Source organism: Tachyglossus aculeatus, chromosome 21 (assembly GCF_015852505.1).
Source record: "Tachyglossus aculeatus isolate mTacAcu1 chromosome 21, mTacAcu1.pri, whole genome shotgun sequence".
Taxonomy (NCBI): domain Eukaryota; kingdom Metazoa; phylum Chordata; class Mammalia; order Monotremata; family Tachyglossidae; genus Tachyglossus; species Tachyglossus aculeatus.
The window spans coordinates 38889252-38914209 of NC_052086.1; the positions used below are offsets into that span (position 1 = coordinate 38889252).

Consider the following 24958-nt stretch of genomic DNA (forward strand, 5'->3'; position numbering starts at 1 on the left):
TTAGTACAGTGCTCTGCACACAGGAAGCGCTCGATGAAGACGACTGAATGACGGAAAAGGGCATCTTTAACACATCATTGGGGGAGCGATGGGGAGGGGAGGAAGAGACGTTCTGGAGAAAGTATATCCATGGAGTCGCTATGAATCAGAAGCCACTCAATGGCAATTAATAATAATAATAATAATAAGGATAATATTAATAATAATAATAATGCACATCATTAACAAAATAAATAGAAAAGTAAATATGGACAAGTAAAATAGAGTAATAAATCTGTACAAATATATATACAAGTACTGTGGGGAGGGGAAGGAGGTGGGGCGGGGGGGATGGGGAGGTAGAGTATACATTAGTATGCTATATAATTACTTCTCAGCCTCTCCTTATTATTATTATTATTAATCGCCGTCGAGTGGTTTCTGATTCATAGCGACTCCATGGATATGCTTTCTCCAGAACGTCTCTTCCTCCCCTCCCCATCGCTCCCCCAACTCTGCCCTACCCCCTTCCCCTAGCACTTGTATATATTTGTACATATTTATTATTTTATTTTACTTGTACATATTTACTACTCTATTTTATTAGTGATGTGCATATAGCTATAATTCTATTTATTCTGACGGTTTTGACGCCTGTCTACTTGTTTTGTTTTGTTGTCTGTCTCCCCCTCTAGACTGTGAGCCCGCTGTTGGGTAGGGACCATCTCTATCTGTTGCTGACTTGTACTTCCCAAGCGCTTAGTACAGTGCTCTGCACACAGTAAGCGCTCAATAAATACAATTGATGATGAAAATCCCAGCTCTGACTCTTGTCTGCTGTATGGCCTTGGGCAAGTAGCTCAATTTTTCTTGTGCCTCAGTTTCCTCACTTGGGGATTAAGATTGGGAGGCCCATGTAATAATAATGATAATGATGGTTTATAATCCCAGCTCCACCTCTTGTCTGCTGTGTGACCCTGGGCAAGTCGCTCAACTTTTCCTGTGCCTCAGTTTCCTCACTTGGGGATTAAGATTGGGAGGCCCATGTAATAATACTAATAATGATGGTTTATAATCCAACTTGTACTTCCCAAGCGCTTAGTACAGTGCTCTGCACACAGTAAGCGCTCAATAAATACAATTGATGATGATAATCCCAGCTCCGCCTCTTGTCTGCTGTATGGCCTTGGGCAAGTAGCTCAACTTTTCTTGTGCCTCAGTTTCCTCACTTGGGGATAAGATTGGGAGGCCCATGTAATAATAGTGATAATGATGGTTTATAATCCCAGCTCTGCCTCTTGCCTGCTGTGTGACCCTGGGCAAGTCGCCCAACTTTTCTTGTGCCTCAGTTTCCTCACTTGGGGATTAAGATTGGGAGGCCCATGTAATAATAATGATAATGATGGTTTATAATCCCAGCTCCACCTCTTGTCTGCTGTGTGACCCTGGGCAAGTCGCTCAACTTTTCCTGTGCCTCAGTTTCCTCACTCGGGGATTAAGATTGGGAGGCCCATGTAATAATAATGATAATGACGGTTTACAATCCAACTTGTACTTCCCAAGCGCTTAGTACAGTGCTCTGCACACAGTAAGCGCTCAATAAATACGATTGATGATGATAATCCCAGCTCCGCCTCTTGTCTGCTGTGTGACCTTGGGCAAGTCGCCCAACTTTTCTTGTGCCTCAGTTTCTTCACTTGGGGATTAAGATTGGGAGGCCCATGTAATAATAATGATAATGACAGTTTATAATCCCAGCTCCGCCTCTTGCCTGCTGTGTGACCTTGGGCAAGTCGCCCAACTTTTCTTGTGCCTCAGTTTCCTCACTTGGGGATTAAGATTGGGAGGCCCATGTAATAATAATGATAATGACGGTTTATAATCCAACTTGTACTTCCCAAGCGCTTAGTACAGTGCTCTGCACACAGTAAGCGCTCAATAAATACGATTGATGATGATAATCCCAGCTCCGCCTCTTGTCTGCTGTGTGACCTTGGGCAAGTCGCCCAACTTTTCTTGTGCCTCAGTTTCCTCACTTGGGGATTAAGATTGGGAGGCCCATGTAATAATAGTGATAATGATGGTTTATAATCCCAGCTCCGCCTCTTGCCTGCTTTGTGACCTTGGGCAAGTCGCCCAACTTTTCTTGTGCCTCAGTTTCCTCACTTGGGGATTAAGATTGGGAGGCCCATGCAATAATAATAATAATAATGATGGTTTATAATCCCAGCTCCACTTCTTGTCTGCTGTGTGACCTTAGGCAAGTCGCTCAACTTTCCTTGTGCCTCAGTTTCCTCACCTGTAAAACGGGGATTAAGATTGGGAGGCCCATATAATAATAATAATCAATCAATCAATCGTATTTATTGAGCGCTTATTGTGTGCAAAGCACTGTACTAAGCGCTTGGGAAGTACAAGTTGGCAACATATAGAGACGGTCCCTAATAATGATGGCATTTATTAAGCGCTTACTATGTGCAAAGCACTGTTCTAAGCGCTGGGGGTAGATACACAGTAATCACTTCTCGGTACCTCAGTTCCCTCATCTGTAAAATAGGGATTAAAACTGTGAGCCCCCCGTGGGACCACCAGATCACCTTGTAACCTCCCCAGTGCTTAGACCAGTGCTTTGCACATAGTAAGCGCTTAACAAACACCATCATCATTATTATTATTATTATTTAAAATGGGGATTAAGACTGTGAGCCCCATGTGATTATCTGTTATCTACCCCAGCGCTCAGTACGGTGTCTGGTCCATAGTAAGCGCTTAACAAATGCCATAAAAAAAAAATCGAGTGCTTCCTGTGGGCTTGACATAGTACTAAGCGCTCGGGAGACTATAACCCAAGAGAGCAGGGAGACATGATCCCTGCGCACAGGGTGCGGATAAAATACAGTTGGGGACAGACATTAAAATGGGGCTTACATAGAATGACAACCATCTCCCAGGCAGTTGCCCGGAAAAGGAGATGTCCCAATTTCTCTTGGAAATAATGAATTCATTCATTCATTCAATTGTATTTATTGAGCGCTTACTGTGTGCAGAGCACTGGACTAAGCTCTTGGGAAGTACACGTTGGCAACATATAGAGACGGTCCCTACCCAACAGTGGGCTCACAGATGCCGGCTCCTTTTTCCGACGGGAATTCCGCCTCCCTGCCCACCCGTGTCACCTGCAGGTCCTGCTCCTGGGTCTGCCTTTCCAGGGCCACCACGCGTTCCTGCAGCTCCTCCACCGTCCCCTGCAGCAGGTCATTCTCCTCCATCGCGGCGCTCAGCCTCTGCTCCAGTTCCCGCTTCCGCTCCGAGAGCATCTTGATCTGCAACGGGGAGAGCGCCCGGGGTCACGGGGAAGGGAGGAGGAACCGGTCTGGGATGTGTAGCTGCACCTGACGGAGACCGGCACCTCACGGAAAACCCCTCTTTCCTCCCGCCGCCTGCCTGGGAATCGATCAATCAATCAATCAATTCGTATTTATTGAGCGCTTACCGTGTGCAGAGCACCGGACTAAGCGCTTGGGAAGTCCAAGTTGGCGGCATATAGAGACGGTCCCTACCCGACAGTGGGCTCACAGTCTAGAAAGGGTGGGAGGTCTGGAAAAGCTGGAATGTGCGTTGCCAGGAAGAGCGGGAGGGAGGGAAAAGTGGAAGGCAGGCCGCTGCCGGATCCTGGAATTTCCAGAGATAAAAGGGGCGGGAGAAGCAGCCTGGTTTAGGCCTGGGAATCAGAAAGTCATGGGTTCTAATCCCAGCTCCGCCGCTCGTCTGTTGTGTGACCTTGGGCCAGACAGTACAGTAAGCTCTTAGTACAGTGCTCTGCACACAGTAAGCGCTCAATAAATACGATTGATTGATTATCTGGGCCTCGTCTGCCTCTTGGAAGCAGCGTGGCTCCGTGGAAAGAGCCCGGGCTTGGGAACCAGAGGTTGTGGGTTCAAATCCCGGCTCCTCCGCTTGTCAGCTGGGTGGCTTTGGGCAAGTCACTTAACTTCTAATATATGTTTGTACATATTTATTACTCTATTTATTTATTTATTTATTTGTACATATTTCTTCTATTTATTTTATTAATACGTTTTGTTTTGTTGTCTGTCTCCCCCTTCTAGACTGTAAGCCCGCTGTTGGGTAGGGACCGTCTCTATATGTTGCCAACTTGGACTTCCCAAGCGCCTAGTACAGTGCTCGGCACACAGTAAGTGCTCAATAAATATGACTGACTGAATGAATGAATGAATTCTCTGGGCCTCAGTTACCTCATCTGTAAAATGGGGATGACTGTTAGCCCCACATGTGGCAACCTGATCACCTTGTATTCTCCCTAGCGCTTAGAACAGTGCTTTGCACATAGTAAGTGCTTAACAAATGTCATTATTATTATTATTTTGGAAAATGGGGATTAAGACTGTGAGCCCCATGTGGGATGACCTAGTTGCCTTCATTCATTCAATCGTATTTATAGAGCGCTTCCTGTGTGCAGAGCACTGTACTAAGCACTTGGGAAGTCCAAGTTGGCAACATATAGAGACGGTCCCTACCCAACAGCAGGCTTACAGTCTAGAAGGGGGAGACAGAGAACAAAACATATTAACAAAATAAAATGGAGGAAATATGTACAGTGGGCAGTAAGCGCTCAATAAATCATCATCATCAATCGTATTTATTGAGCGCTTACTGTGTGCAGAGCACTGTACTAAGCGCTTGGGAAGTACAAATTGGCAACATATGGAGACAGTCCCTGCCCAACAGTGGGCTCACAGTCTAAAAGGGCTTGCAGTAAAATAAATACGACTGACTGACTGAATGAATGATTGTCACCAATGACTGTGAGAAGCAGCGTGGCTCAGTGGAAAGGGCCCAGGCTTTGGAGTCAGAGGTCATGGGTTCAAATCCTGGCTCCGCCACTTGTCAGCTGTGGGACTTTGGGCAAGTCACTTCACTTCTCTGGGCCTCAGTTACCTTAACTGTAAAATGGGGATGAAGCCTGTGAGCCCCCTGTGGGACAACCTGATCACCTTGTAACCTCCCCAGCGCTTCTAGCCTGTGAGCCCACTGTTGGGTAGGGACCGTCTCTAGATGTTGCCAACTTGGACTTCCCAAGCACTTAGTCCAGTGCTCTGCACACAGTAAGCGCTCAATAAATACGATTGAATGAATGAATGAATGCTTTGCACATAGTAAGCGCTTAATAAATGCCATCATTATTACCAGCTTCGGTGATTTCTGAGCTGGAAAGAGTGGGTTGGCTTTTCAGAGTTGCTTCTTTCGAAAGCCGTGATTTGGGGGCACTTAACGCTTTGGCCCTTCACTCCGGACCCAGAATTCCTTCATTGGGACCCTCTAGACTGTAAGTCTGTTACGGGCAGGGGAACATGTCTGCTAATTCTGTGAGCCCACTGTTGGGTAAGGACCGTCTCTATATGTTGCCACTTGTACTTCTCAGGCGCTTAGTACAGTGCTCTGCACACAGTAAGCGCTCAATAAATACGACTGAATGAATGAATGAATTGTGCTCAGTACAGTGCTCTGCACACAGTAAGCACTCAATCAGTATGACTAACAATGAATGAACAGTAAGCGCTCAATAAACAGAGAAGCAATATGGCTTAATAATAATAATGGCATTTATTAAGTGCTCACTATATGCAAAGCACTGTTCTAAGCGCTGGGGAGGTTACAAGGTTGTCCCACGGGGGGCTCACAGTCTTAATCCCCATTTTTACAGATGAGGGAACTGAGGCCCGGAGAAGTGAAGTGACTTGCCCAAAGTCACGCAGCCGTCAATTGGCGGAGCCGGGATTTGAACCCATGACCTCTGACTCCAAAGCCCGGGCTCTTTCCACTGAGCCACGCTCCTTCTGGACGGGTGGAGCATGGGCCTGGGAATCAGAAGGACCTGGGTGCTAATCCTGGCTCCGCCCCTTGTCTGCTGGGAGACCTTGGGTAAGTCACTTCACTCCTCCGGGCCTCAGTTACCTCATCTGTAAATTGGGGATTAAGACGGGGAGCCCCACGTGGGACAGGGACTGAGTCCAAACTGACTAGCTTGTACCTTCCCCGGCGGTTAGTACAGTTCCTGGAACCTAGTAAGCGCTTAATTAGTACTATATACGTTCCCCTGGGAAGGCCCTCCCTCGCCAGATTCCTGTTCAGAAAGGAATTGTCGGGGCGGCTCCGGAAAGTTGTTTTTCCACTGCTTCCCTGACTCTTCCATGACCATTCTGTTCCCAGTGAACCGGTCTCTCCCTTGGCCACCCATCCATCAGAGAAGCAGCGTGGCTCAGTGGAAAGAGCCCGGGCTTTGGAGTCGGAGGTCATGGGTTCAAATCCCGGCTCCGCCACTTGTCTGCTGTGTCACCTTGGGCAAGTCACCTAGCTTCTCTAGGCCTCAGTTCCCTCATCTGTAAAATGGGGATGAAGACTGTGAGCCCCACGTGGGACAACTTGATCACCTTGTATCATCATCATCATCAATCGTATTTATTGAGCGCTTACTGTGTGCAGAACATATTGTATCCCCCCCAGCGCTTAGAACAGTGCTTTGCACATAGTAGGTGCTTAACAAATGCCATTATTATTATTATAACGCCAATGTTCTACAGTGCCAAATTCATTTATTCATTCCATCGCATTTATTGAGCGCTTACTGTGTGCAGAGCACTGGACTAAGCGCTTGGGAAGTCCAAGTTGGCAACATCTAGAGACGGTCCCTACCCAACAGTGGGCTCACAGTCTAGAAGGGGGGAGACAGAGAACAAAACGTATTAACAAAATAAAATAAATAGAAGAAATATGTACAAATAAAATGAATAAATAAATAGAGTAATAAATCCGTACAAACATATATACAGGTGCTGTGGGGAGGGGAAGGAGGTAAGGCGGGGGGGATGGGGCAAGTCACTTAACTTCTCTGAGCCTCAGTTACCTCATCTGTAAAAATGGGGATTAAGACTGTGAGCCCCACGTGGGACAACTTGATCACACTGTATCCCCCCAGCGCTTAGAACAGTGCTTTGCACATAGTAAACACTTAATAAATGCCATCATTATTATTATTATTATTATTATTATTATTATTATGGGGAGGGGGAAGGGGGATGCCATGGCTTCTGTCCAGGGGAATCAAATATCTGGCCAGACAAAGAAATATTATCTACAGAAACAGCTCAGTCAATCAATCAATCGTATTTATTGAGCGCTTACTGTGTGCAGAGCACTGTACTAAGCGCAGCGAAAGCACATGGGCACCGGTAAAGCGGCGTTCCTGAAGGAAGCCAAAAAGGCAAAAAAAAAAAAATAAATTTCTGATCCCTACAGTCACGCCAAAGCAGCCACACCAACGAAATTCCCGGAGGAGAGAACCTTCAGTCAAATGAGGCAGCGTGGCTCAGTGGAAAGAGCCCGGGCTTGGGAGTCGGAGGTCATGGGTTCAAATCCCGGCTCCGCCACTTGTCAGCTGGGTGACTTTGGGCAAGTCACTTCACTTCTCTGGGCCCCAATTACCTCATCTGTAAAATGGGGATGAAGACTGGGAGCCCCATATGGGACAACCCGATCACCTTGTAACCTCCCCAGCGCTTAGAACAGTGCTTTGCACATAGTAAGCGCTTAACAAATGCCGTCATTATTAAATGCCCAGGAGGGCTTCTTTATCATCATCATCAATCGTATTTATTGAGCGCTTACTATGTGCAGAGCACTGTACTAAGTGCTTTATCCTCCGAGTCCCTTCTTTAAGAGAAATAGTCCCCGTAGACGAGCTCCAGGCCCCTGATGAGAATCCTGACCGAAGAGCTGTCTCTCAGGAATTGGTTTTTTTTTTTGGTACTTGTGAAGCGCTTACTCGCGCCAGGCACTGTACTAAGCGCCAGGGTAGATACAAGCTAATCAGGTTAGACACGGTCCCTGTCCCACATGGGGCTCACTGTCTTAGAGAAGCAGCGTGGCTCAGTGGAAACAGCCCGGGCTTTGGAGTCAGAGGTCGTGGGTTCGAATCCCGGCTCCACCACAAGTCTGCTGTGTGACCTTGGGCAAGTCACTTAACTTCTCTGTGCCTCAGTTACCTCATCTGTAAAACGGGGATTAAGACTGTGAGCCCCATGTGGGACAACCTGATCACCTTGTAACTTCCCAGCGCTTAGAACAGTGCTTTGCACATAGTAAGCGCTTAATAAATGCCATTATTATTATTATTATTATTATCATAAGAGTTCTAATCCCGGCTCTGCCACTTGTCAGCTGTGTGACTTTGGGCAAGTCACTTCACATCTCTGTGCCTCAGTTACCTCATCTCTAAAATGGGGATTAAGACTGAGGCCCCCCCCCCCACCCACCGTGGGACAACCTGATCAGCTTGTATCCTCCCCAGCACTTAGAACAGCGCTTTGCACATAGTAAGCGCTTAATAAATGCCATTATTATTATTATTACTATTCTTTGGGTCTCAGTTCCCTCTTCTGTAAAATGGGGATGAAGACTGTGAGCCCCACGTGGGTCAACCTGATTACCTTGTATCTCCCCCAGCGCTCACAACAGTGTTTGGCACATAGTAAGTGCTTAACAGATACTATCATTATTATTATTATTATTATTAATCCCCATTTTTCAGGTGAGGGAACTGAGGTCCAGAGAAGTGACGTGACTGGCCTAAGGCCACACGGCAGATAAGTGGCAAAGGAATGCAATCAGCTCCCACAGTGCTGTAGTTTTTGTATGTAGCAGTCATGTAATACATGTATGGTTTTTTCTAATATACATATTATACATATAAAGGCATATTTTTAGAAAAACAGCGTTCCACATCTTCTTTTGTAAATAGTCTTGCCCAAATAAAGTTCGTTTCTACAGAGCCGGTCTGGTTCTTGGTTTTTACTTGTACAGTTATTCTATTTTATTAATGTCTTGTTTTGTGGTCTGTCTCCCCCTTCTAGACTGTGAGCCCGTTGTTGGGTAGGGACCGTCTCTAGATGTTGCCGACTTGGACTTCCCAAGTGCTTAGCACAGTGCTCCGCACATGGTAAGAGCTCAATCAATACGAATGAATGAATGAGTTTATGGAGAGTTCGCAAATTCCCACTTCCCCGGAAATTGTGGCAAAACCCAGGAACGAACGCCCCGGCGATGATGAGGATCCTCAAGGGTTGCGGGCTTTGTGTGGAGGGAGGGTGGGGTAGCAAAGGAACCCGTGAGCTAAAGGAATCAACCCCCGGCAGAGGAAGGCCCCACACAATACTGGACCGTACTCTCCCAAGCACTTAGTACAGTGCTCTGCATGCCCTAAATGCAGACAACATCGCCAAGATCCGCCCTTTCCTCTCCATCCCAACCGCTCCCCTGCTCATTCAAGCTGTCATCCTATCCCGTCTGGACTACTGCATCAGCCTTCTCTCTGATCTCGCATCCTCATGTCTCTCCCCACTTCAATCCATACTTCACGCCGCTGCCTGGATTATCTTTGTCCAGAAACGCTCCGGGCATATTACTTCCCTCCTCAAAAATCTCCAGTGGCTACCAATCAATCTGCGCATCAGGCAGAAACTCCTCACCCTGGGCTTCCAGGCTGTCCATCCCCTGGCCCCCTCCTACCTCCCCTCCCTTCTGTCCTTGTCCAGCCCAGCCCGCACCCTCCGCTCCTCCGCCGCTTATCTCCTCACCGTACCTCGTTCTCACCTGTCCCGCCGTCGACCCCCGGCCCACGTCATCTCCCGGGCCCGGAATGCCCCCAATCCCTCTGCCCATCCGCCAAGCTCGCTCTCTTCCTCCCTTCAAGGCCCTACTGAGAGCTCACCTCCTCCAGGAGGCCTTCCCAGGCTGAGCCCCTTCCTTCCTCTCCCCCTCGTCCCCCTCTCCATCCCCCCATCTTACCTCCTTCCCTTCCCCACAGCACCTGCATATATATATATATGCTTGTACAGATTTAGTACTCTATTTATTTATTTATTTTACTTGTCCATATCTATTCTATTTATTTCATTTTTTTAGTATGTTTGGTTTTGTTCTCTGTCTCCCCCTTTTAGACTGTGAGCCCACTGTTGGGTAGGGACTGTCTCTGTATGTTGCCAATTTGTACTTCCCAAGTGCTTAGTACAGTGCTCTGCACACAGTAAGTGCTCAACAAATACGATTGATGATGATGATGATGATGAAGAGTTTGCAAATTCCCACCTCCCCGAAAATTGTGGCGAAACCCAGGAACGAACGCCCTGGCGATGATGAGGCTCCTCAAGGGTTGCGGGCTTTGTGCGGAGGGAGGGTGGGGTAGCAAAGGAATCAACCCCCGGCAGAGGAAGGCCCCAGACACCACTGGACCGTACCCTCCCAAGCGCTTAGTACAGTGCTCTGCATGCCACAAATGCTCAACAAATATGATTGAATGAACATGCCAAGCCCCCATTCCCAGCTCAAACTCTACTTACTTCAAGTACCTGCTGCTCCACACCAGGGGGAAGAGGAGAAAAAAAAAAAACAACAGCCTTTAGACAATTTTGTCAGTCACAAAATTAGAAACAGGGCGGTTTTTTGGGGGGCCCTCTGCCCCACCTCCGCGGCTACTATTAGGACACCGCCGTCTCCATTGGCATTCCGGCCCGGGTTGGCCTCTCTTCCAACTCCCCTCCCGTCTCTCCCCCCCGGCTTGGGAGTCGGAGGACGTGGGTTGTCGTCCCGGCTCCGCCACTCGTCCGCCGCGCGACCTTGGGCAAGTTACTACGCTTCTCTGCGCCTCAGTTCCCTCATCTGTAAAATGGGGATTAAGACCGGGAGCCCCACGTGGGACAACCTGAAAGAGCATGAGCTTTGGAGTCTGAGGTCGCGGGTTCAGATCCCAGCTCCGCCACTTGTCAGCTGCGGGACTTTGGGCAAGTCACTTCACTTCTCTGGGCCTCAGTGACCTCAACTGTAAAATGGGGATTATAACTGTGAACCTCCGTGGGACAACCTGATCACCTTGTAACCTCCCCAGCGCTTAGAACAGTGCTTGGCACATAGTAAGCGCTTAACAAATACCATCATTATTATTATTATAGTAAGTGCTTAATAAATGCCATTATTATTATTGTATCAACCCCGGCGCTTTGCACATAGTAAGAAGAATCATAGTTGGAGAAGCAGCATGGCTCGGTGGAAAGAGCCCGGGCTTTGGAGTCAGAGGTCATGGGTTCAAATCCCGGCTCCGCCAACTGTCAGCTGTGTGACTCAGGGCAAGTCACTTAACTTCTCTGTGCCTCAGTTCCCTAATCTGCAAAACGGGGATTAAAGCTGTGAGCCCCCCGTGGGACCACCTGATCACCTTGTAACCTCCCCAGCGCTTAGAACAGTGCTTGGCACATAGTAAGCGCTTAACAAATACCATCATTATTATTATTATAGTAAGTGCTTAATAAATGCCATTATTATTATTGTATCAACCCCGGCGCTTTGCACATAGTAAGAAGAATCATAGCTGGAGAAGCAGCATGGCTCGGTGGAAAGAGCCCGGGCTTTGGAGTCAGAGGTCATGGGTTCAAATCCCGGCTCCGCCAACTGTCAGCTGTGTGACTCTGGGCAAGTCACAACTTCTCTGTGCCTCAGTTCCCTCATCTGCAAAACGGGGATTAAAACTGTGAGCCCCCCGCGGGACAACCTGATCACCTTGTAACCTCCCCAGCGCTTAGAACAGTGCTTGGCACATAGAAAGCGCTTACCAAATACCATCATTATTATTATTATAGTAAGCACTTAATAAATCAATCAATCGTATTTATTGAGCGCTTACTGTGTGCACAGCACTGTACTAAGCGCTTGGGAAGTACAAATAAATGCCATTATTGTTATTATTGTATCAACCCCGGCGCTTAGAACAGCACTGGGCACATAGCGTTTCCATCATCATTATTATTATTATTATTATAGTTATTCTTGGGCAACACAAGTCTCTACGGGAGGGGAAGACTCACTTCAGCCTGGAGACCTTCGAGTCGGATGATGTGTTGATTGCTGGATGAGTTCTTTTCCCGGAAATCCTCTCGGAGCGTGTGAACCTGCATGGAGAGCCGCTGCTCCACTTCTGACGCCTACGGACACAAGAGACCCGCCGGGTTTTCACTTCCAACGCGAAAAGGACACGCGGGAGAGGGATCGTCAGCCTGGAGTCCTTCTCCCTAATCATCATCATCATCAATCGTATTTACTGAGCGCTCACTGTGTGCAGAGCACTGTACTAAGCGCTTGGGAAGTCCAAGTTGGCAACATATAGAGACGGTCCCTACCCAACAGTGGGCTCACAGTCTAAAAGGGGGAGACAGAGAACAAAACCAAACATACTAACAAAATAAAATAAATAGAATAGATATGTACAAGTAAAATAAATAAATAAATAGAGTAACAAATATGTACAAACATATATACATATATACATTATATATAATGGCCCTGGGCCATAATCAAACCTCAAATGAAATACTAGACGGAGGTGAAAACCGGCATTATAAGATACCCTGGAGGTTCACGTGAGAGGCAGCGTGGTGTAATGGCTGGAGCCCGGGACTGGGAATCAGAAGGTCATGGGTTCTAATCCCGGCTCCGCCGCTTGTCTGCTGTGTGACTTTGGACGAGTCACTTCACTTCTCTGGGCCTCAGTGACCTCACCCGGAAAATGGGGATTGAGACTGTGAGCCCCACGCGGGACAGGGACTGCGTCCAACCCGACTTGCTTGCATCTGCCCCGGCGCTTAGTACAGTGCCTGGCACACAGTAAGCGCTTAACAAATACCGTTCTTCTTTGGCACACAGTAAGCGCTTAACAAGTACCATTCTTTTTATTATTTTAAGGACACAGCAAGACAAGGCCTTGGACAAGGCTGAAACTTTCAAGGGTTTATAATGCGTGAAATGATCCGGTGGATAAAAGAATGAGTGAACAAATCTTTCCCATATCCCTACCCAAACTGATTTGTCCAAGGTAACAATCAATCAATCATATTTATTGAGCGCTTACTGTGTGCAGAGCACTGTACTAAGCGCTTGGGAAGTCCAACTTGGCAACATATAGAGATGGTCCCTACCCAACAGCGGGCTCACAGTCTAGAAGGGGGAGACAGACAACAAAACCAAACATATTAACAAAATAAAATAAATAGAATAGATATGTACAAGTAAAAAAGAGTAATAAATATGTACAAAAATATATACATATTTACAGGTGATATATATACAAGTTCCAACTTGTTGCCAACTTGTACTTCCCAAGCGCTTAGTACAGTCCTCTGCACACAGTAGGCGCTCAATAACTACGACTGACTGACTGACTGAATGAATAAATAAATAAATAATAATAATGGCATTTATTAAGCACTATGTGCAAATAAGAATAATAATAATAATAATAATAATAATAATAATAATAATGGCATTTATTAAGCACTTACTATGTGCAAGCACTGTTCTAAGTGCTGGGGAGGTTACAAGGTGATCAGGTTGTCCCACGGAGGGCTCACGGTCTTCATCCCCATTTTACAGATGAGGGAACTGAGGCCCAGAGAAGTGAAGTGACTTGCCCAAAGTCACACAGCTGACAGTTGGCAGAGCCGGGATTGAACGAGGACAAGGACAAGGAACAAGGACTCAAGGTGGCTAGTTGGGGCTCAGACTGGCACCTCGAGGACTGACCCATTCACAGCTCTATACGCTGCCGACTTGGACTTCGCCAGCGCTTAGTACAGTGCTCTGCACACAGTAAGCGCTCAATAAATACAACTGAATGAATAGAAACCTCTGAGGAGAGCCCAATATAACACCCTGCTCTTTAGAAGGGAGTAGCTCTCTGACCAAATACTTCGGTAGGGACCAGAGACGAAGCAACGGAGCAAAGCAAGTTATTAGGCACGACAACACCACACAAGGGACAGTCCTGCAACAGTCACAGTGAAAGTCAGTTGTGTTGTTTTACAATACAGAGGACAACAATCTATAGAAGCCGTTGTTCTTCCTAATCAATCAATCGTATTTATTGAGCGCTTACTGTGTGCAGAGCACTGTACTAAGCGCTTGGGAAGTACAAGTTGGCAACATATAGAGACGGTCCCCACCCAACAGCGCTACACCCTCAGTTCAAGGTAAATAAAAGCCTGGGGACAGGCAGGCTTTCTTAGGTCAGGGGACAATGATTTCCGGACTTTGGGTCTTATTCTGTACTTCCCAAGCGCTTAGTACAGTGCTCTGCACACAGTAAGCGCTCAATAAATACGATTGAATGAATGAATGAGCCCCCTCCTTCCTCTCCCCCTCCTCCCCACCTTATCTCTTTCCCCTCCCCACAGCACCTGTATATACGTATATATGTTTGCACGTATTTATTACTCTATTTATTTTACTTGTACATATTTATTCTATTTATTTTATTTTGGTAATGTGTTTTGTTTTGTTGTCTGTCTCCCCCTTCTAGACTGTGAGCCCGCTGTTGGGTAGGGACCGTCTCTAGTTGTTGCCAACTTGGACTTCCCAAGCGCTTAGTACAGTGCTCTGCACACAGTAAGCGCTCAATAAATACGATTGAATGAATGAATGAATGAATGAATGAATGAATGAAAGTGTCCACTGACTGGAAAGAGCATGGCCTTTGGAGTCAGAGGTCATGGGTTCGAGTCCGGGCTCCGCCAATTGTCAGCTGTGTGACTTTGGGCAAGTCGCTTAACTTCTCTGGGCCTCAGTTACCTCATCTGGAAAATGGAGATAAAGTCATATTTGAGAAGCAGAGAAGCAGCGAGGCTCAGTGGAAAAAGCCCGGGCTTTGGAGTCAGAGGTCATGGGTTCAAATCCTGGCTCCGCCAATGGTCAGCTGGGTGACTTTGGGCAAGTCACTTCACTTCTCTGAGCCTCAGTGACCTCATCTGCAAAATGGGAATTAAGCCTGTGAGCCCCCCGTGGGACAACCTGATCACCTTGTATCCTCCCCAGCGCTTAGAACAGTGCTTTGCACATAGTAAGCGCTTAATAAATGCCATTATTATTATTATATTTTGTCACCACTTTTCAGTGCTTGGTCTTTCCTGGGGCTTGGTATGACACTGTTACACTGCATTCTCCCAAGTGCTTAGTACAGTGCTCTGCACGCAGAAAGCGCTCAACAGGTACCACTGACTGACTGTCCGATTGATTGGTACACTGTAATCAAAGTCATATTTGAGAAGCAGAGAAGCAGCGTGGGTCAGTGGAAAGAGCACGGGCTTGGGAGCCAGAGGTCATGGGTTCGAATTCCAACTGCGCCACATGTCTGCTGTGTGATCTTGGGCAAGTCACTTAACTTGTCTGGGCCTCAGTGACCTCATCTGTAAAAGGGGGATTAAGACTGTGAGCCCCACGTGGGACAACCTGATCACCCTGTATCCTCCCCAGCGCTTAGAACAGTGCTTTGCACATAGTAAGCGCTTAACAAATGCCAATCATTATTATTATTATTATTATTATTATTATTATTATTATAAAAAACTCCTTTAGACAGTGCACAGTGATTTTTCTGGTATTTGTTAAGCGCTTTCTATGTGCCAGGAACTGTACTAACAGCGAGGGTAAATACAAGCTAATCAGGTTGGTCACAGTTCCTGTCCCGGGGTGGGGCTCACAGTCTTGATCCCCATTTTACAGATGAGGTAACTGAAGCACAGAGACGAGAAGTGACTTGCCCAAGGTCACCCAGCAGACAAGTGGCAGAGCAGGGATTAGAATCCAGGTCATTCTGACTCCCAAGGCCTTGGCTCTAGAAACTAGGTCACACTGCTTCTGTATATCCCCACAGCACCTGTATATATCTATATATGTTTGTACATATTTATTACTCTATTTATTTATTTATTTTACTTGTACATATCTATTCTATTTATTTTATTTTGTTAATGTGTTTGGTTTTGTTCTCTGTCTCCCCCTTCTAGACTGTGAGCCCACTGTTGGGTAGGGACCATCTCTAGATGTTGCCAACTTGTCCTTCCCAAGTGCTTAGTACAGTGTTCCGCACACAGTAAGCGCTCAATAAATACGATTGATTGATTGTATTTATTACTCTATTCTACTTGTACATATTTATTCTACTTATTTTATTTTGTTAATATATTTCGTTTTGTTCTCTGTCTCCCCCTTCTAGACTGTGAGCCCACTGTTGGGTAGGGACCGTCTCTATATGTTGCCAACTTGTACTTCCCAAGTGCTTAGTACAGTGCTCTGCACACAGTAAGCGCTCAATAAATATGATTGATTGATTGTAAGTATTTATTACTCTATTTATTTTACTTGTACATATTTATTCTACTTATTTTATTTTGTTAATATGTTTGGTTTTGTTCTCTGTCTCCCCCTTCCAGACTGAGAGCCCACTGTTGGGTAGGGACCGTCTCTATATGTTGCCAACTTGTACTTCCCAAGTGCTTAGTACAGTGCTCTGCACACGGTAAGCGCTCAATAAATACGATTGATTGTACGTATTTATTACTCTATTTATTTATTTTACTTGTACATACTTATTCTACTTATTTTATTTTGTTAATATGTTTTGTTTCGTTGTCTGTCTCCCCCTTCTAGACTGTGAGCCTACTGTTGGGTAGGGACCATCTCTATATGTTGCCAACTTGTACTTCCCAAGTGCTTAGTACAGTGCTCTGCACACAGTAAGCACTCAATAAATACGATTGAATGAATGAATGAATGAATGAATGCTTCTCCAGGAGATGCTCTTCCACTAAAGAATAATCTCATTTTTTCTTTCCGATGCTGATCAACAAACACTAGAAATTTAAGACATCTTGGTTACACAGATCTCACTACCTCTGGGGATCTTAAATTAATTGTAGCTTTGCACCATACTGACAGAAAACTGTTCTTGATTTAGTCCAAATTACGTCTGTCTCCCCCTCTAAACTGTAAGCTCAATGTGGGCAGGGAACAAGTTTACCAGTTCTGTTGCACTGTCCTCTCCGAGGCGATTAGTACAGCGGTTTGCACACAGTAAGTACCGCTGATTGACAGATTGATTGATTAATCCATCCTGTTTCTTTCACCTATGTGCCAATATTCCAAAGCAGATTCCCATCTTTCAAGTAGGTGATGGCTTTGTCTGTCCTTCTAATTTGAATATTGAACACTTCAGAAACCAAACAGGAATAATGCCAAACGACCAGATATATAGCAGTAAACCCTCCTTAAATATAAACAGGTTTTTTCTTTTCTATGCCCCAAATCAATCAATCAATCAATCGTATTTATTGAGCACTTACTTTGTGCAGAGCACTGTACTAAGCGCTTGGGAAGTACAAGTTGGCAACATATAGAGACGGTCCCTACCCAACAGTGGGCTCACAGTCTAGAAAGAGAATCCTTCCTGAAGAGGAGGAAATGGGATGTTTGCATGTGGGAGCAGAAATAAGAAACTGTCGGGAAGAAGAAAGAAGAAGAGACAGAGGAGGAAGAAGGGGAGGAGGAAGAGGAACAAGAGGAGGAAGAGGAAGGGGAGGAAGAAGGAAAAGAATACTAAATAAATAAATCACTGGGCCCCAAAGAACACAGTAATAATCAATCAATCAATCATAATAAACCTATCAGACACGCTGGTGGAGAAAATCCTAATGGGAATCCTATTAGGAGAATGATGCTAACAACATGGAAGAAAATCCTAACGGGAATCCTATTAGGAGAACGATGCTAACAACATGGAACCTAAAGATCTGACGTTTACAGCAGCATGGAAGAAAATCCTAATGGGAATCCTATTAGGAGAATGATGCTAACAACATGGAACCTATAGATCTTTACAGCCGCAGCAGAGGTGGGGTGGGTTGAAATGAAAGGAAAACAGGACAAGGTGAATTCAGGTTTGGGCAGAAAATAGAGTCAGAATAGCTAGTCAGTTAATATTTAAAGGACCTCTCGCTACCCCGTCCCTATTTTGTCTCGGATCAAGACGCGCAAATGAAGGTCAACATTGGAAAACTTAGCCTTGAGATGCATTTGGTTTAAATTCTTTCTACTCTCTGGTTAGAGATTCTTTTCTAAGAGGCCTGTTCACCTGGAAGGTTCTAAGAAATTAGAGGCAACTGCAGTTAACGAGTTCGGTGAAAATGACAGAACAGTCCGTTCCAAATGCCGCAAAGCCTCTCTTTACCAAATCCACGAATCTCATAACGAATGCAAGCAAAAAATTCGAGGAATTTCTCTTTAGGTTTGAAAGGTGTCGTTTTGCCCCTGTATTTAATGATTTAACAATCATGCACTTAATGAAAATTATCGTGTAAATAATAACGTATTTAATCGTCTTTGCAGAAGATTCCAATTTTCAACATGTTGAGAAAGCCAATCTAGTCTGTTTCGGTAACTCCTCTTGATTTTGTAGTTATTTGGCGGTTAGTGGCTGTCTGCTGTCCACCTATTTTCGTTTTTTTTTTCTTCCAAGACACGGCCCTCAAAAATTGGGACGTGATGAACCACAGATTCCTCTAAGGCAGCCCCACTGACCTGAGAAATCAATTCCTAAGCCATCAGCTTTGGGCTGAAGATATCCATTTCGCACAACAGTGGGCTCTGCGCTCTACAGATTCCCCCGATTTGGACCAACAATGAATGGCTTTTTCAATTTTCAATCATTTGAATGAAATGTGCTGGCCACAACTTTTCAGTTCAATTACCAATTATCAATTATTATTATTATTATTATTATCAATTATTAAGTGCTTAGTACAGTGCTCTGCACACAGTAAGCGCTCAATAAATATGATTGATTGATCTGTAGTTGCTGGATGGCTTGAATCTGCTTTGCGAGACAAGTGGCATGTAGTCTTATGCTTTCAGAATACAAATTGTACCCGTTTAGATTCACTCTCTTTTTATGATCTACATTTATACATGGCGAAATTATTCATTCATTCATTCAATCGTATTTATTGAGCGCTTACTGTGTGCAGAGCACTGTACTAAGCGCTTGGGAAGTACAAGTTGGCAACATATTGGCAACAACAAGTTGGCAACAGCGCTTAGAACAGTGCTTTGTAGTAAGCGCTTAATAAATGCCATTAAAAAAAACCCAAACATATAGAGACGGTCCCTACCCAACAACGGGCTCACAGTCTAGAAGAAATTCATTCATTCAATCGTATTTATTGAGCACTTACTGTGTGCAGAGCACTGTACTAAGCGCTTGGGAAGTACAAGTGGGCAACAGATTGGCAACAACAAGTTGGCAACAGCGCTTAGAACAGCGCTTTGTAGTAAGCGCTTAATAAATGCCATTTAAAAAAACCCGAAAAAAACCAACAACATATAGAGATGGTCCCTACCCAACAACGGGCTCACAGTCTAGAAGACGGGCTCACAGTCTAGAAGAAATTCATTCACTCAATCGTATTTATTGAGCGCTTACTGTGTGCAGAGCACTGTACTAAGCGGTTGGGACATATCGAGACAGTCCCTACCCAACAGCGGGCTCACAGTCTAGAAATTATGAGAAGCAGCGAGGCCTAGTGAAAGAGCACAGGCCTGGGGGGGTCAAAAGGACCTGGGTTTTAATTCCGACTTTGATTGTCTTCCCTGGAGACCAAAAGCTCCTTGCAAACAGGGATAATAATAATAATAATAATAAAAATAATAGTATTTGTTAAGCGCTTACTATGTGCCGAGCACCGTTCTACGCGCTGGGGGGATACAACACACTCCATTGTGTTGTTCATTCCCAGGTGCTTAGAACAGTGCTCTGCACACAAAAGGAACTCAATAAATTCCACAGATCCATCGGCTCTAAATGTCAATCCATGGAAAAGGAACTTTTAGTCTCTAAGCTCTTTGTGGGCAGGGAATGTGTCTGCCAACTCTGTTGTACTGAAACCTCTTCTCCTACCAAAGAGAAATCACAAGAGATTTAAGGCTCTGAGTGGGATGGAAGACAAGGCAAGCTTATACAATCACAACACCGCAAAGTTCCCCCAGGAACAGGCAGTTCTCATATATCCAAGTACTTCATTTCTCCAGGGTTGGAGAGACTTTAAAAACTGTGTTTTGTCTTTTTTTTAATGCTATTTGTTAAGTGCCACGTGTCAGGCACTGTTCCACGCACTGGGATAGATACAAGCTAATCTGGTTGGACACCAGTCCATGTCCCACGGGAGGCTCACAGTCTTAATCCTTATTTTACAGATGAGGGAACTGAGGCACAGACAAGTTTGATGACAGCCGACAAGGGAGAGAGCCAGGATTAGAAGCCGGGACTTCCAATAATAATAATAATAATATGTGTTACGTGCTATAATAATGATAATAATGATGGTATTTGTTATGCGCTTACTATGTGCAAAGCACTGTCCTAAGCGCTGGGGGGATACAAGATCATCAGGTTGTCCCACGTGGGGCTCACAATCTTAATCCCCATTTTACAGATGAGGCAACTGAGGCACACAGAAGTGAAGTGACTTACCCAAAGTCACACTGCCGGCAAGCGGCGGAGCCGGAATTAGAACCCACGACCCCTGACTCCCAAGCCCGGGCGATTTCCACTGAGCCATGCTGCTTCCCTTCTGCTGCTTCCCATGATTTGGGTTTTAAAATCAGGATGTACAGCCGTGAGTTGAAAAAGAGAATGTAGGTTTTCCAAATGTGAAAGAAACCCCGAAGTTTGGGGGCAATTTGATCACAGCTTGGAGTGACGTTTGAAGGCTGGGGGAGACGGAGGGTGAAAGGGAAATCTCGTTTGAGAACGTCCTCAAGGAACTGTGTGGGGAGGGAAGAAAAGGAACAAGATATTCATTCATTCAATCGCATTTATTGAGCACTTACTGTGTGCAGAGCACTGTACTAAGCGCTTGGAAAGTACAATTTGGCAACAGATAGAGACAATCCCGACCCAACAACGGGCTCATGGTCTAGAAGGCTTCCAGTCTCTTTGGGACTTTGCCAGTTTGGGCATGGATCATGTCTTCTAACTCTACTAATAAATACGACTGAATGAATCAATGAATGAATGAATGAATAAATGAACTCTACTGGACTCTCCCAAGCACTTGGTCCTATTTGGCATACAGTAGGTGTTCAATAGCAGCGTGGCTCAGTGGAAAGAGCCCAGGCTTGGGAGTCCGAGGTCATGGGTTCTAATCCTGGCTCCGCCACTTGTCAGTTGTGTGACTTTGGGCAAGTCACTTCACTTCTCTGGGCCTCAGTTACCTCATCTGTAAAATGGGGATTAAGACCGTGAGCCCCATTTGGGACAACCTGATCACCCTGCATCCCTGCCAGCGCTTAGAACAGTGCTTCACACATAATCAGCACTTTAAAAATGCCATTATTATTATTATTATTATTATTATTATTATTATTAAGCAGCATGGCCTAATGGAAAGAGCTCAGACCTGGGAGTTAGAGGACCTGGGTTTTAATTCTGACGCCCCCACTTTCCTGCTGTGGGACACTGGGTATGTTGGTTCACTTCTCCGTGCCTCAGTTACCTCATCTATAAAATGGGTGTGAGTCCTAAGTGGGACACAGGGACTATGTCCAACCCGATTATCTTGTATAATAATAATATAATGATAGCATTTATTAAGCGCTTACTATGTGCAAAGCACTGTTCTAAGCGCTGGGGGGGTTACAAGGTGATCAGGTTGTCCCACGGGGGGCTCACAGTCTTAATCCCCATTTTACAGATGAGGGAACTAAGGCCCGGAGAAGTGAAGTGACTTGCCCAAAGTCACCCAGCTGACAGATGGCGGAGCCGGGATTTGAACCCACTACCTCTGACTCCAAAGCCTGGGCTCTGTCCACTGAGCCATGCTGCTTCTCTGTATCTACCCCAGCGCTTAATGCAAGGCCTGGAACATAGTAAGCTCTTAAAAAATGCCATTAAAAAAGTAATGGTCTCAGTCATATGGACTACCAGCAGTCTTTCCAAAAGCTTGGAGGTCGAAGGAAGGAAGAAGGAGGAATAGGAGCAGGAGCGGAGGAAGAGGAGGAAGAAGAGGGGAGGGGAGGAAGTGGAAGTTGGGGGGAAAGAGGAGGAAGAGACATTAAAATGTCTTTAGGTGGAGGAACTTGAAATGTGGAGAACTTGCCAACTTGTACTTCCCTTGCCAACTTGTACTTCCCAAGCGCTTAGTACAGTGCTCTGCACACAGTAAGCGCTCAACAAATACGATTGAATGAATGAACTTCATCATCATCACCAATCGTATTTATTGAGCGCTTACTATGTGCAGAGCACTGTACTAAGCGCTTGGGAAGTACAAATCGGCAACATACAGAGACAGTCCCTACCCAACAGTGGGCTCACAGTCTCAAAGGGGGAGACAGAGAACAAAACCAAACATACTAACAAAATAAAATAAATAGAATAGATATGCACAAGCAAAATAAATAAATAAATAGAGTAATAAATACGTACAAACATATATACATATATACAGGTAACTTCAAACCTTCTAATCCGGTGAATGGAAAAAAAATGTATAAATGGAGCAGGGAAGTGGACCACCCACAAAATCAGTAGGATCAAATAAATTCTGGCACTGGAAAATCCTTGGCAGATCATACCTATGGGCCCATACTGATACACTCCAATTTCTTAAAGGAAGTTCTTGAAAATAGCCGGGTTAGGACTACAGAAAATGGAACTGAGATTATGAGATAAACTGCTGACCTGAAGCTTCAGTAAAGCTCCTTTAGCTCAAGGGATTAATGGGATAATTTCCTTATCAGGAGGCCTTCTTCCACAGAAGGAAGAAGAGAAGCAGTGTGGCCCAGTGGCACGGTCCGGAAAGTCAGAGGGACCTGAGTTCTAATTCCAGCTGGAATTCACTTCACTTCTCTGTGCCTCAGTTACCTCATCTGTAAAATGGGGATGAAGACTGTGCGCCCCACATGGAACAACCTGATCACCTTGTAACCTCCCCAGCGCTTAGAATGGTGCTTTGCACCGAGTAAAGCCCTTAATAAATGCCATCATCATTATTATTATTATTAATCCCCAACTTACAGATGAGGTAACTGAGGCACAGAGACGTGAACTGACTTGCCCAAGGTCACACAGCAGACGCGTGGTAGGGCCAGGACAAGGACCCAGGTCCCTCTTCAGTCTTTAATCCCCATTTTACAGATGAGGTAAGGGAGGCACCGAGAAGGGAACTGCTTGCCCAAGATCACCCGGCAGACAATCAATCAATCAATCAATCGTATTTATTGAGCGCTTACTATGTGCAGAGCACTGTACTAAGCGCTTGGGAAGTACAAATTGGCAACATATAGAGAAGTTGCAGAGCTGGGACTAGAACCCCCGTCCTCCTGCCTCAAAGGCCCGTGCGCGGACATGGATCATCACCATCATCAATCGTATTTATTGAGCGCTTACTGTGTGCAGAGCACTGTACTAAGCACTTGGGAAGTACAAATTGGCAACATATACAGTCCCTACCCAACAGATGCAGCCAGAACAAAAACAGAGACTGAAAAAAATTACAGATCAAGGTTTGCTCTTAAGCATCTCCAGTTTGCGACTGAGTCATCATCATCATCATCATCAATCGTATTTATTGAGCGCTTACTATGTGCAGAGCACCGTACTAAGCGCTTGGGAAGTACAAATCGGCAACATATAGAGACAGTCCCTACCCAACAGTGGGCTCACAGTCTAAAAGGGGAAGCAGCGTGGCTCAGTGGAAAGAGCAGGGGCTTTGGAGTCAGAGGTCATGGGTTCAAATCCCGGCTCCACCACATGTCTGCTGTGTGACCTTGGGCAAGTCACTTCACTTCTCTGAGCCTCAGTTACCTCATCTGTAAAATGGGGATTAAGACTGGGAGCCCCCCGTGGGACAACCTGATCACCTTGTATCCACCCCAGCGCTCAGAACAGTGCTTTGCACATAGTAAGCGCTTAATAAATGCCATTATTATTATAAAAGGGGGAGACAGAGAACAAAACCAAACATACTAACAAAATAAAATAAATAGAATAGATATGTACATATAAATTAAATAAATAAATAAACAGAGTCTTTGCATATGGAACCATATGAGAAATCTACGGGGAAAATGAGGACACTCGAGTCGACGACGGCTAAGCGGCCTGTTAATCTTCTCACGGTACGGTCCTTGGGGTACCTTAAGCGATCGTCCACAAATACCCTTCTCAGGTTCTGCCTCCCTGAGCTTAAGCATCATCAGCCGGTTACCATGGCTACGGGCGAATACGAGCAGGGATTAGCCCCGAGAGGCTTTAATTTACCACTTGGTGCGGATTGTTGCTCTGGAAAGCCGTTAGGGAGGGAAAACTGCACCGGGACAGAAATAAAAGCTCTGCAGTGAGAGTGGGTGACGGTGAGATTCACATTCCCCTGCAGCCCAGGGAAAAGAGGGAAAACTGGATTCCGTTTTCCATCCAAGCGAACAGCGGGGCACAATAATAATGACGGCATTTATTAAGCGCTTACTATGCCATCCCTTCTTACCTCCTTCCCTTCCCCACAGCACCTGTATATATGTTTGTACATATTTATTACTCTATTTATTTATTTATTTTACTTGTACATATCTATTCTATTTATTTTATTTTGTTAGTACGTTTGGTTTTGTTCTCTGTCTTCCCCTTTTAGACTGTGAGCCCACTGTTGGGTAGGGACTGTCTCTATATGTTGCCAATTTGTACTTCCCAAGCGCTTAGCACAGTGCTCTGCACATAGTAAGCGCTCAATAAATACGATTGATGATGATGATGATCATCATCATCACTGGGGATGGGAAGTGGAGACTTCATTTCTCAGTTCTTCCTCGGAGGGGATTCTGGAATTTTCCATCATTCCCTAATTGCTTCAGTGGATGGAGCAAGCTAAGCCAGGCCAATGCTAGCATGTAGTAACAATAATAATAATAATAATGATGGCATTTATTAAGCGCTTACTATGCCATCATCATCATCACTGGCGATGGGAAGTGGAGACTTCATTTCTCAGTTCTTCCTCGGAGGGGATTCTGGAATTTTCCATCATTCCCTAAT

General features: G+C 45.4%; 1 protein-coding gene across 1 annotated transcript in view; it reads right to left on the reverse strand.

The window, feature by feature from the left end:
* Positions 1 to 24958, reverse strand: part of BICDL1 (BICD family like cargo adaptor 1) — a 131098-nt gene that overhangs the window by 38648 nt on the left and 67492 nt on the right. Inside the window, exons 4-6 of the mRNA XM_038762753.1 lie at positions 11913 to 12029; positions 10395 to 10406; positions 3156 to 3302 (exon numbers count right to left, since the gene is read on the reverse strand). Of these exons, the coding sequence (XP_038618681.1) occupies positions 3156 to 3302; positions 10395 to 10406; positions 11913 to 12029 (276 nt within the window). The remainder of the gene's footprint in view (positions 1 to 3155; positions 3303 to 10394; positions 10407 to 11912; positions 12030 to 24958) is intronic.